This window comes from Etheostoma spectabile, chromosome 4 (assembly GCF_008692095.1).
Source record: "Etheostoma spectabile isolate EspeVRDwgs_2016 chromosome 4, UIUC_Espe_1.0, whole genome shotgun sequence".
In the NCBI taxonomy this organism is placed as follows: Eukaryota; Metazoa; Chordata; class Actinopteri; order Perciformes; family Percidae; genus Etheostoma; species Etheostoma spectabile.
Genome location: NC_045736.1, coordinates 34,619,264 through 34,632,804, shown reverse-complemented (window position 1 = coordinate 34,632,804; position 13,541 = coordinate 34,619,264). Strand labels below are relative to the sequence as shown.

General features: G+C 38.9%; 1 protein-coding gene across 1 annotated transcript in view; it reads left to right on the top strand.

Moving 5' to 3' along the window:
- The window catches only part of cntn2 (contactin 2), a 92,813-nt gene that overhangs the window by 45,413 nt on the left and 33,859 nt on the right, over window positions 1–13,541 (top strand). Inside the window, exons 2-7 of the mRNA XM_032513171.1 lie at window positions 5,450–5,591; window positions 7,331–7,472; window positions 11,630–11,805; window positions 12,050–12,145; window positions 12,531–12,743; window positions 13,343–13,445. Of these exons, the coding sequence (XP_032369062.1) occupies window positions 5,531–5,591; window positions 7,331–7,472; window positions 11,630–11,805; window positions 12,050–12,145; window positions 12,531–12,743; window positions 13,343–13,445 (791 nt within the window). The 5' untranslated portion in view covers window positions 5,450–5,530. The remainder of the gene's footprint in view (window positions 1–5,449; window positions 5,592–7,330; window positions 7,473–11,629; window positions 11,806–12,049; window positions 12,146–12,530; window positions 12,744–13,342; window positions 13,446–13,541) is intronic.

The window sequence follows — 13,541 nt, the reverse complement described above, 5'->3', positions numbered from 1 at the left end:
AGATAGATAGATAGATAGATAGATAGATAGATAGATAGAAATTGATCCCAAAAAACTAGGAAATTATAGTGTTACAGCAGCAAAAATACTAGGATACAATATACATGAAATAATATGATACAATATACATACATACAATATACATGAAATAATAATAGGATAAAATACAAGAACAAATATTTAGAATATATACAAGTTGGGAATAGAAAATGTGCAACAGCTTAACTAGTAATGATAAATATGTAGATAAACCTATAGCGCAAGTTGCACTTAGTGCAGTATTGGGATGTTTCAGTCTTGTCGAGCACCCAGTGATGAGGTTTTATTGCCTGTAGTAGGAATGATTCTTGTAGCAGTCCGTGCAACAACAAAGCTGTCGGAGCCTCTTAGAGAAGGTGCTCCTCTGTTGGACCAGTGTGGAGTGGAAGGAAGATGAAGGATATAAATACTGTTCTCTTAGAGCTGCAGCGAGGTGCACAGAGCTAGTTTCTGATGGGCTCCTGTGCACCTCAGAACAAACAGATAAAGTGTGTATTTCAATTCAGATCTGAATTGAAATGCACATACACACTTTATCTTATAACCAACATACATACAACACACATTTTGAGAAGTCTATGCTTGCATTGTCAGATGGGATTTAAATTTTCTCACAAAGAAAAAAAAACAAGGTAAGGTCAGTCAAACTATTTGGTCTGAATGCAAAAAAATCCCTCTAGTCGTACTTTTTAAATGTCAAGGAATTCTTTTCTGCTTTTCAAAAGGGTGACTTCACACAACAGTGCTTGACAGGAGAGATTAAGCACTGGTGCTTCATCTTACTATTCTTTAAACACTGCACTCAAACACACACGTATCCCTACACACTCCCCACAGCGCATGCATAAGGTCACAATGGCTCGGAGGAACAGACCTGAGCATGTTGCATACCATCTGCAGGGTTTGAGAGGTGGAGGGACTGTTGGGTTGAGCTCCACTGTCCGCTCAGCCATTTCATGCATGGCTGCCAGCAAAGGAGAGCAAGACAGCTGGTCCACCATGTCACCAAACCAGTGTTTCAAGTGTCTTTACAAGTGTCGGATACCGGCAGATGCTGGTGGGCAAAATAACAGACCACATGAATAGGAATTCATCTAGGAAGTAAGTCCCAGAATTAAAAGCGTAGTTTGGTAGTAAGTTCAGGTACAATTATCCATTTTAAAGGTTTTCTGAAAATAACAATGTGTATACACTATTTCACTCGGAAACATAAAATGTCACACAAACAGACAGCAGAGAAAACAGAAGATGGGAACAACTATGGTTGCTCTGAAGGTCAAAACACTACAACAACAAAACCCTTCAGCAGTTCACAAAATGTTGGAATTCTTAGTTTTCATGTTTTCCTATTTGTGCTTATTATTGTATGCCACTTTTTAATAACCAGTCCTGCACAGCCATCTTCAGACTCACCAGTAAAGTTTCTGCTTCTTGCACTATCATGGTGACAGAAAACTGTCCACAGACAGACAGACAGAAATATTAACCCCCCCCTTTGTGGTAGTTCCCGCTGCAGTAGGTGTCACCAGGACCACATTTTGCTTTGATCAAACATTTACAATGTGAAAACAATACCAGCATTGCTGTCTCGGCTGGTAAAATCGTGAACTCCACTGTTGATCCACTCGCGGGTTACATTTGTCTTTCTGAAGTAATCAGATTTCTTACACCACAATTATACAAGAAACACCGTTTATGCAAGCCCATACATGGACCTGAACCTTTTCCCCATATCATCTAAAGAATAAGGCTACATCCCCACTACTGCTTTTTAGAGCCTGACCGATTTTTAAGGGCGATACCGATACAAATATTTGGTTATTTAAAAATCTGATATTCCAATATATTGGCCAATATACACGTATATTTAAAAACAAATCCAGAAACGCGTAACATGACAAACAGATTTCTCTAACATTGTAATTGTTGTTTATGAGTTCTCACTAAAATAATATGATAATTTGTTTTATTGTCACAACAGAACAGAGAAACATCAAAATATATTAAAGTTCTGATTAATAAAATGGATAAAATACAAACTTAAGATATGAAACCTAAAGTCGAACAAAACAAAAACACAAACAGTTGAACAAAAACACAAACAACAAAAAAAGTGTTGCCAACAGGTACGCTGTAGAGCGCCCTCTGGTGGACAAAACTATGCAGCGCCAACACTTATAACATGGTTGACCGTCCGTTTTTATTTTATTTTTTAAATATTCATTATAAATGATTCTGATAAATATATATTTTAAAAAGAAAATACAAATGTCAATACCGATAGTTCGGTTGGACTACGTTTTCATGTTTAGTGATGATACTAAAGACGTACAATATGTCAAAAGCATGTAACTAAAGACACTTTTAGATAATAGAGTAATAAGATTTTAGTTAAGTGACACACAGTAAATTTCATTAAAGGTCTTACAGTTTATGTGGTCATCTTCCTCCTCACCCTCCTGCCTAATATATGATCATCTCTGCTGCCTGAAACTTACCTTTATGGTATATTTTCAGGTGCTGTTGCTACACGCTTATCTACTGTACAGCAGGTCTGATACCAAAATCAGGACAGAATTACATTCACTGTTGATGACATGCATATTCATGAAACCTTTGGGAACAATCACAGCTTCATTTTAGTTTCATGTGAATTTCAGAGTAAGGTCTGCACCCAGGTAGCAGCTAAATCAATCAAAGTTTACTTTTTTAACTGACTCCCACCCAGGAACATAATCTTTAAGAACAGCAAGCTGAAACCTGTACTCTGTTTACTTTTTAATATTTGAATTTTATATACAGCTCTTCTTAAAGACAGTTAAACGTGAGTGTATTCAGCATCATCTTCAGCACCACAGATAGCCTACTTGAAGAAACTCTTAACAGTGTGTCTATGCACTATTTTTTTTAATTCAACATTTGCACATTCCAAAATCAATCATCATAGGAAAATGGGGCTCAGGTGTAAATATAGCCGATCAGAGAGGAGAGGAGGAGTTAGGCACTCCGGTCACATAGCCGGTAGACATTGTTACCCTGTCACTGGATAACCATAACCCTAACCCTAGCCCCAACGCAACACAGTAGGAACTTGAGCTGTCAGTCTTCCTCTATAATAGGCCTACCCTTCGAATTTCATTTGTTGTCATTTTTTAAACTCTTTTCACACATCTCTCCACCACTCAGCCTTTACTTATCTCTTTTACCTCCAGCCTTATCTCTTTTACCTCCATTGAAATGGAATCGTGCTGCCCCAAAGTTTGTTACGAGTGTGTGTATGTGTGTTTGGTCCTTGAGGTAGCATGTGCTCCATCAGCACATGTCGACACAGCCCTAAAGGCCCCATGGCCTCGGGCAGTCATGCTCCTTTATAGAACATGAAGGTGAGAGAGAGAGAGAGAGAGAGAGAGAGAGAGAGAGAGAGATGCATTGTGGGGACAGATAAATAGTGTGTGTCCCAAAGTTCAAGTGTTAATGTGAGTAAAACCCATTTTGACCTTTTCTTCTGCCGTCTCTAAGTGCCCTTTAACAGCCTCAACATTCGAGCACCAACTCGAAAGATGAGGACCTACTGCAGCAACTTCAGTTAATGCCTCTTTGAAGAAGTACACTATATACACTATACACTTAATGTGGCAGACATACACATGTGTATGTGTATTTTAGTTTCATTAATATTTTTTCGGTGTATTTTAAGATATTTAATGATAAAATTCCAGGGGTGCATGGAAATCAAATCTACTGTTACGGTTTTAAATAAATTTTGTTAGGTTGAAAGTGTTAAGTCACTCTTAATGTGATGCGTTCTTATGTTAGTATCTACCTGGATTATAGGGCTAGCAATATAGCCAAAAACAGATCTGTTATGCTGATACAATTTAACTTTCATATACTGTCTACTTGCTAAAGAAGCCCTTTAGTGATGAATGGGAAGTCATCTTGGCAGACTTTAAACATTCAATGCTTAATGCAGGGGTCTTCAAAGTGTTTGAATCCAAGGATCCATTATCTGAAAGAGAGATGAAGCAGGGACCCCTACAACATATAATGTATAGAATTAAGTTACATATTAAAATGGACCTACGATAACGTGCAGGATGGCTTAAAGCCTTTAACCATGCCTTTTTTGTGCAAAGATCAAATCAAATCAAATTAATTTGTCACATACACAATAATACACAGCACAATGTGCAGGGAAATTTGCTGTGTACCTGTTCTGTCTCAATAAAAACAATAACAACAAAATCCATGATAATTTTAATATACAACACAATAAAATGAGGTGGTGGGTGGGGGGCTAACCACAGCCTGAGCGAAGAAGATCCTCCTCATCCTCTCTGAGTTTGTTCTCAGGCAGGGGACAGCCGAGGGGACCACCCTCTTAAGGGCCAGGTATTCTTTTTGGGTGCTGCTGCCCATCCAGGTGGTGACACTCCCAGACAGAATACTCTCTATGGTGCGGGTGTAGCAGTTACTGAGCACCCTGACAGGGAGCTTAAAGTCTCTCAAGCGTCGGAATACTAAGCAATTTGAATTAATGTTGGCATGATTTAATAAATTATGTCTTAAAGTTAAACATACATGTGGCACAGCTTTAGAATCAACTGTATATGTGGATGGCTAGTAGAGCCCGACGGATTTTTAAGGCTGATACTGATACAAATATTTGGTTATTTAAAAGTCCGATATTCCGATATGTTGGCTGATACATTTTTAAAAAGAAAAAATCCAGAAACGCATAACAAAACATAAACAGATTTCCATAACCTTAGTTATTAGTAGTTATCTATGTGTTCTCACTAAAATAATATGATCATAATTTGTTTTATTGTCACAGACATAACAGAACAGAAGAAAATCAAAATATATTAAAGTTCTGAAGATATGAAACTAAAAGTCCTTTGAACAAAAACACAATAGAGCGCCTCCTGGTGGACAAACTATACAACTCCAACACTAAAATGGTTGACAGTCCGTTTTTATTTTTTTATTTTTTGAATATTCATTTATCAGAATCATTTATTTGTCATTATAAATTATCCTGACAAATGAATATTTAAAAAAAATATATACAGTATATATATACAGTACAGTATATATGTATATATATATCGGCCATTAGAAATGCTGATACCGATAGCTCAGGAAATGCCTAATATCAGCCGATAATGAATACCTTGGTGACTACCTTCCCTATAGGCCAGTAAGCATTTCATCAATGGGTTTTTCTCACAAATATGCTGATTTATATTTGCTCATTATATGTTGGATTAATGTTAAGACATTTTTGTTTTTGAAAAATGTCAACCCCTGTTGAAGATCTCTGGCTTAATGATTTGAATTCCTTCAGAGCTATAGGAGTTGTATGTAATCTCATGGATGTAATCTTGTTCTACTTTTTTCTGCACAGGCCCAGGTGGAACGCCTCGCTTGCTGGGAGATAAGGTGAATAGGTTTTGATCCTGATCTTTGGTTATACAGCTGGATCAAGATGATGGAGCACTTGCTGTGTCTGCTGGTCCTCAGCTCAGTAGCCCTGCAGGAGGCTGTCGGTAAGTTCCACTTTAACACTCACAGTCATTCATGTTCATGTGGGTTCTCAGACAGAATCAGTGCTGTTGCAACATTGTTTGGTCAAAATGCAACAAAATAACCTGGTTCTTTTGGAACTGTTATTATTGCCATGTATGATACTATAACACTCAAAAGCAAGGCATTGACATTTACGCTAAATGTAACTGGAATAATGAAGGAGAATAAAGGAATTCATACTAACACATAATTCATTTGAATTAATTTAAACAAAGCCCATGTGATAGTTCTAAAACATTTTGCAGAATTAACAATGTTCCTTTGCTGCCTCGCTGGGAGTTTCTATTCAAATTTAGGGCAAAATCTGTTAAATGAAGTGCAAATCAATGCACGTTTCCATCCACTGCTGTTATGGATTTAGCAGTTGGTTCATTGCTAATGCTCCAGTTGGCTGCCCAAAAAATCACCGAGGAAGAAGAAGACATTAGGAAATCACAATGCCAGTCAAATCTCAAACATTAAAAACAGATTTAAGAAAACATGATGTAAATGATTTATTTCATGTAAGTTGACAAGAAGTCCTTGTGATGAGATACCTGGTTGGACTGACATCATTAGATCACCATGCACTGGGTCACAGCTCAGAGCCGTGGGCAGCCTGTACAGTAGTGATGGATGGAGCCTCTTACTGGAGAACAGATTTACTCTCACCCTTCAACAGAAATATAACATTGCTTGTTACTCGACCTTGGACAGTCCCAGCTGTATTTCTAAGATGCCGTGTTATGCTACTGGAATGTATCATTTCTCACCCACACTGTATGGGACCTTCATCATTCGGTTTAGTTTAAATGACATTTTCTAAATTCACCGATTTTACCTGGATTATCCTACTCGTACTCGGCCACATACTGTAAATATCAATGCCTCAAAGCAGTAGCATCTCCAGAGTATATAATTCTACATGTTGCCCCTAAAACCTTTACAACAATGAGCTTCATTTACCAATATTTTCCTAGGTTTCCTCTTAAATATGTTCTTAAACGTCCCATGGCATAAAAATTTCACTTGATGAGGTTTTTTAACATTATATACATTCCCCTGGCCTGCCTTTGGTCCCCCAGTGGCTAGGTTTATGTAAAAGAGACTTCAGATACAGTATTAGGGGACCACTAAGGTCTGTAGAAAGATACTTTAAGATCAGTATTAGGGACCCTAAGTCTGTATAAAGAGACTTTAGATACGTAGAGGGACCACTAAGGTCTATATAAAAGAGACTTTCAGATACAGTATAGGGGACCACTAAGGTCTGTATAAAAGACTTTAGATACAGTATTAGGGACCACTAAGGTCTATAAAAAGAGACTTCAGATACAGTATTAGGGACCACTAAGTTCTGTATAAAAGAGACTTCAGATACAGTATTAGGGGACCACTAAGGTTTTATAAAAGAGACTTTAGATACATATTAGGGACCACTATTCTGTTAAAAGAGACTTTAGATACAGTTTATGGACCCCTAAGGTCTATATAAAGCCAAAGAGCACCTATGTCGTGGGACTTTGATAGTCGACTAGGAAGAAAGCGAACATTTTACAGTAAACTACATCACACAAAAAATAAACCTCTGAATAGTTCTAAATGTTGTTAAATTGCAATGTGAGTGGCAGACAAATGATCCTGCATTATGTCGGCAGCATAATTTAAAAGGTAAAAGATAAAAGATAATTATTGTTTTGTTAAAACTGTTTGTTTCCAGGGGGAGACGTGTGTGTATCGGGTCATGACAGTGGGCCATTGTTTGAAGAACAGCCAAGCAGTTTAATCTACCCAGAGGGCCTGAGTGAAGGCAAAGTGACCCTAAGCTGTCAGGCCAGGGCCAGTCCAACTGCATCCTACAGGTGGGTAACACACACACACACACACACACACACCCCACACACACACACACACACACACACACACCACCACCACCCACTCAGGCATTTCAAAGAACCTACCTATGGGGCAAAGAAATTAACGAGCAAAAGTTTTTTCTACCCACTGGAGTTCCACCAAAGTTGCTGAAAAATTGGTGAATTTGCTACATGATACTAAAATTTACAAGATATATATATATATATGATATTGTACTTCAACAAAAGAAACATAATTAAAAATAATGTAGTGTATGAGGAAAATAGTACATTTAAAAAAGAAGACTTCTATTTCTCCCTGTTATCAGTTACCAACATATCCAGACTGCTGACATTAACAACTTTGCTGTTTTCTTTTGTTTTCATCTGCAATAATTTAACAGAGATGATCCCCTAAAAGCAAACACCTGCTAAAGGTGATCACAGTTCCTATAACCAAAAGTAGTAAATAATAGACGAGCCGATGATGCTGTATGATACTGTTGGCTGACTCAGCAGCTGAGTCCTCCAGATTCAGGCTCTATTTCTCAGCTGCATTTGGAGGAGCTTTAGATCTGAGATGATGTTGACGCAGTATGTCACACTGTATTATCATATTTCTCTTTTATTTCATGCATCGAGGAGTGCACATTGTCAATGTTTCTGTGCATGCATCAGTATTTTTTTCTTTGTTTCTTTATACAGTCTATAATTTGTCATTTGATGCCTTTTGGGGATTTTTCCATCTTTTCTTGTCTTCTTTATGCATATTAATGCATATTTTTACCAGGGGTGCCCAAACGTTTGAAACCCACTGGGTCAATCTGCATCAATCTCAAACAGCTACACTAGTGATAGCAAAGTCCACAACTACAACTTTTGGCATGTTATGTAATTCTTCAATATATTTGTTATATTATATTTGTGAATATAAATCACACCTATGTGGATGATGTGCAAGTGATTTTGGGTAGATTTTGTAGTTTAGATAAATCACAAAGGTGAATGTATAAGTCCATACATAACATAAGAAGAACCCTTTATTATCATTATACTACAATGAATCTAAAAAAAATTGCAAATGCCTCTTCTAATGGTGCTTAACAGAAATTAAGTCGCACACATCTGTACATAACTTAAACACACACACACACACACACACACACAGTCAACCATATTGTACATTGCATAGCAACATTCATCGTATAACAAGGGAAGTAAGTAAATATATTGCTCAAACATTATTGGAGTGAGTGTATATTTGTACACAGTATTAGAACTAGTAGTAGAAACTGGTGGCAAGCCCACTAGCGTGCAATGCTGGGAAGCGGGGCAATCCCCTGTGTGAAACACCACGTACATGGAAAAGCACTCTAAGGGCCTGTTCTGACCTGATTTTAACATCCGTCATGAGTGATCCCATCACAAGTGGACAGCTCTAAGAATGTGAGTGAGCACATGTGATCGGATCTCAAATAAACACGTACACTACCGGTCAAAAGTTTGGGGTCACTTAGAAATTTCCATTACACTGTTTTATAGACGGAATACCAGCTGAGATCAGTTGTTTTTTTAAACAGGGCAACAGTTTAGATCGCATTATGTGGGGCGGCTGTGGCTCAGTGGTTGCCTGCCAATCGGAAGGTTGGTGGTTCGATCCCCGCCCCTGCAGTCATTGTCGAAGTGTCCTTGGGCAAGACACTGAACCCCGAGTTGCCCCCGGTGCTGCGCATCGGAGTGTGTATGTGTGTGAATGTTTATCTGATGAGCAGGTGGCACCTTGTACGGCAGCCCCGGCCGCAGTGTATGAATGTGTGTGAATGGTGGTGAATGTTCCCTGTAGATGTAAAAGCGCTTTGAGCAGTTGTTAAGACTGGAAAAGCGCTATATAAATACAGCACATTTACATTACATAATTGCAAAAGGGTTCTCCAATTATTCTCAGTTAGGTTTTTAAAATGATATCAGATTAATAAACAGAATGTTCCTTTGGAACATTGGATGAATGGTTGCTGATTATGGGACCATGGGCAATGGAGATATTGCATTAAAGATCAGCCCCCCACTCAGATCAGCTGGTATTCTATCTATGATGGAGTGGGATGGAAATTTGTAAGTGACCCCAAACTTTTGACTGGTAGTGTACATCATTGCCATTTGCAGAGACTTGTTGTGTGTGTATAAATGTTAGTTGTTACTCTCACATACATTATATTCATCATCATAAGAAATGTACTATGACTAAGGTTAATGAACAAACGCTGCCTACAGTCTGTGTGTGTGCCTACATAAGGATGTCTACTGATCGAGCCGGGACCTGTGCAGGAGAGAAAGATGTCTCTGTGTTCAGCTCTCAGTACGTTTGGAGCTTCTAACTGAGTCTCTATTTTGAAGTTTAGTTTCTGTATTATATTTGCTTTATTTTACATTCATTTTTTGCAAATACTGTAGAAGTCGTGTTTAGTTACTGCTGCTGAAGACCAACATTACCTGATTTTGCTTCATAATAATTGCTTTTAAAACAGGTGACATTTATTGTGATGAATGTATAGGAAGTGAAACCATTTTGCAGCTGCTGCTTTAACCACTCAGTTCGCCGGCTTTCTTCAGACAAAGCTGTGTAGAAGATATGCAATGGCAATGCGAGACTAATAAATAACAAAATGAGAAGTTGCGACAGGAATGTTTGCAATAATATCCTACATATTGGTGAATTCTGGGACGTTTTATGAAACCAAGATGAGGATATTGTATAACTCTCTATATATGCTGCTTTTTCCAGGCAACAGCAAGGCACAAAAGCTCTAGACAGCAGGGGATATAAGCAGGGGTGTTTCCAGAAATGTTTAACCCTTGTGTTGTCCTCGGGTCAAATTTGACCCATTTTCAGTTTTTTCATCACAAAAAGTGACCCTTCGAAATAAGATGATAACTTTGGAAAAAACATTTAAAAAAGGAACACTTAAAAAGTGTCAAAAATGTCAGAAAAAGCGATAACTTTTCTTCATGGTTGACGGGAAGACAACACAAGGGTTAAGTGTGGTGGCACAGGGGGCATCAATTATGAGTTACGGGGGCCAAGGGGATTTTATAAGAATACAGCATAGAAAATCTGCTTAGAAATATAGGAAATATTGGATACTTTATATAAATATTGGATAATGTCATTTTGCTAAATAAAACATCACATTCAGAAAAAGACAATCAGAAAAACAACTGCCGGCAAGTTACTTGGGATAACACTACCGAGCATTGAACACATTTACAATGACAGACTGGTGAGAAAGGCCAATAACATTTTATGTGACTGTACACACCCCCTGGCATCTAATCTTTAACTACTGTCATCTTTGCGTTGTTTCTGCCAACCCTTTCTGACCAAGAAGACCCCAAGGGTGTATGGTGTAGTGTAGTATAGTGTGTGATGTATGTTCTTCATGTTATGTCTGTCGGTGTCTGATTTATGGACTATTTGTTTGTATCATATGTCTGATGTCTTGTCATGAGGTGCCCTGCAAACCCAGCTGTCCCACAGGGACAATAAAGTTATCTACTACTACATCACATTCATTATTAATTTCACTTTTTTCATTTACAACACATTGTATATCTATATGCAATACACATTTTCAATAGGCTCTAAAGAAAGAAATGGGAGACAATCATATTTCAGGGGGGGCAGGTGTCACCCAGGGCCACCCTTCTAGACCCAAACCTGGATAAAAGAGAGGGAAGCATTGGAACAAAAACACGGACACATCACTGACAGTGATGATAATAACATTCCAAACAAAACAATTCACTCCCAGTGGTTTCTGTGACATGAGCAATACTTTGGATAAGTGTGTAGTTCCGTTTATCATAGAGACGGTGGTTCTTAATGTGGCTCAGGACTCATTCTCGTCCTCCCAGATTCAGACTGAGTATTTTCACCTATACTCAGAGTTGTCCGCTTGTGATTCGATCACTCAGATTGGATTATAAAACCAAGCCAAAACGGGGCTTAACACTCTGGAACCAGTTGTGTTTATCATTCATTTATTTGTTGTGTTCATATCCCAGCTTTCTCCTTGATGTTTCTTTTATTTTCCCCAGTTTGTGATTTGTGATTTTTGGTATTGGGCTAAAATAAAGTTGACTTATCTTGACACTTTGTCTTGCAGATGGCTTGTGAATGGCACAGAGGTCCCGCTGGGTTTGGACCTGCGCTACACACTGGTGGCTGGAAACCTGGTGATCAGCAGCCCTGAGCCTACTCGAGACACAGGCTCCTATCAGTGTCTGGCCATCAACCGCTGTGGCACCATCATCAGTCGAGCAGCTAACCTCAAATTTGGCTGTGAGTGAGAACAGGCGGTTGACCTTTGACCTGTCTGAGCTGCCTGAGTGGCTCACTGCGGTGGCAGAGATAGAAGGCATTAGAAAGGCTATTCAGAAGATTTACTTTGCACCACAAATGTGCTTTGGGTACTATCAGCTGTGTACTATTGCTGTTTCTCTTATGATCTGTCTACATTGTATGACAGTGATCTTTTTTCCATTATTTGTCTTTTTGTACTCTACACCTTTGCATGTTTCTGCAGACCTCCATGACTTCCCACCAGACAGCAGGAGTCCTCAGACAGCATATGAAGGCGTAGGAACTTTCCTGGCCTGCCAGCCCCCTATACATTACCCAGGTATCCACTCTACTTCTGGGCTCCTGGAAAACCTGAAATATTACACACTAGTTATTCAGTATTTTTAATCACCTGGAAGATGTGAGAAACAGTTAAATACCATTAAAAAATAATGTGCTGTCAGTGGGAAAATATTTTTCATGTGTTGAAAATTAGATTCTTTCACTGAGATCTAGCTATCAGAAAATCTTCAACAGCCTGCAGCTGATAATTGCCAGATAAGGGTCACAACCTGTGGTTCACAGGTCACAGTGTTTAAAATAAGCAGAATTATTAACCTCTTCTGGGATAAGGGTAAATATAAAGCACAATTTTGACTGGCTCTGCTGATCGTTTCCGTATTGAAATCAACCCAGTAAGTTGCATCCACCTGTCTCCTCTCCAGCTCTATCCTACCGCTGGTTGATCAACGAGTTTCCCAACTTCATCAAGAAGGACGACAGCCGCTGGTTTGTGTCGCAGGTGACAGGTAACTTGTACGTGGCTAGAGCCGAGCCAAACGATACGGGGAACTACTTCTGCTTCACCACCATCAACATGGACATCAGCACCAAGAGCACCTTCAGCAAGGCCAACGCACTCACCGTGCTGCCCGACGGTACGACTCGTTTGTTAGCTCCACACCGACGTCTGCACAAACCAATATGAGCACACACAGGACAGAAAGCGCTTTTGTTCAAAGTGATAACTGTTTAGCAACCTACTGGTTATTATTGATTAGGCCTGGGTATCTGAGTTCAACTGAGTTCCAATACTACACCTCAGGTTTGTTATTTTAAAACTATTTTTTTGTGAGTATACATATGTTGAATATGTTATACAAAAATGTAAAACATTTCATATGAAACACATTTTGGACTTTTGGCACCACACTGCCGCCACTGGTCCCCACCAGCATTCAGACCCCCCAACACAGTTACAAGTCAGTTATTTTCTGGTAAAAACATAATGTTGCTTTAATGTTGAGCCTACTAAATACAATGTTTATCCAACCCCGCAATATAAAATCAACCAAGATACTTAGGGCTTATTAGCGCTCAAAATGAACAGGGTTCATCATCTGAATCATCTGAAGAACTTGATATTTTCACTAGATGTCATTGGTACGTTACATTGGTAGGGTGACTCAAGGTAAGCACTTGAGGAAAGGGACCGTGATCTGGTAAATCAGTAGTAAATAACTGTATTTTATTGCAGCCAATCCCAGGAAGTCAGCGCCGAGCATCAAAGTGCGCTTCCCTGCAGAGACCTACGGGCTAGCAGGACACACCGCTCAGTTAGAGTGCTTCGCCTATGGAAAGTAAGTTCACCGCTCTGAAATTTTTAAATAATGCGTTACTTTGGGTTGAGAGGCTGTGCCCTGTCCAGCTTTACCCTTGCATGCCTTCCTTCCAAA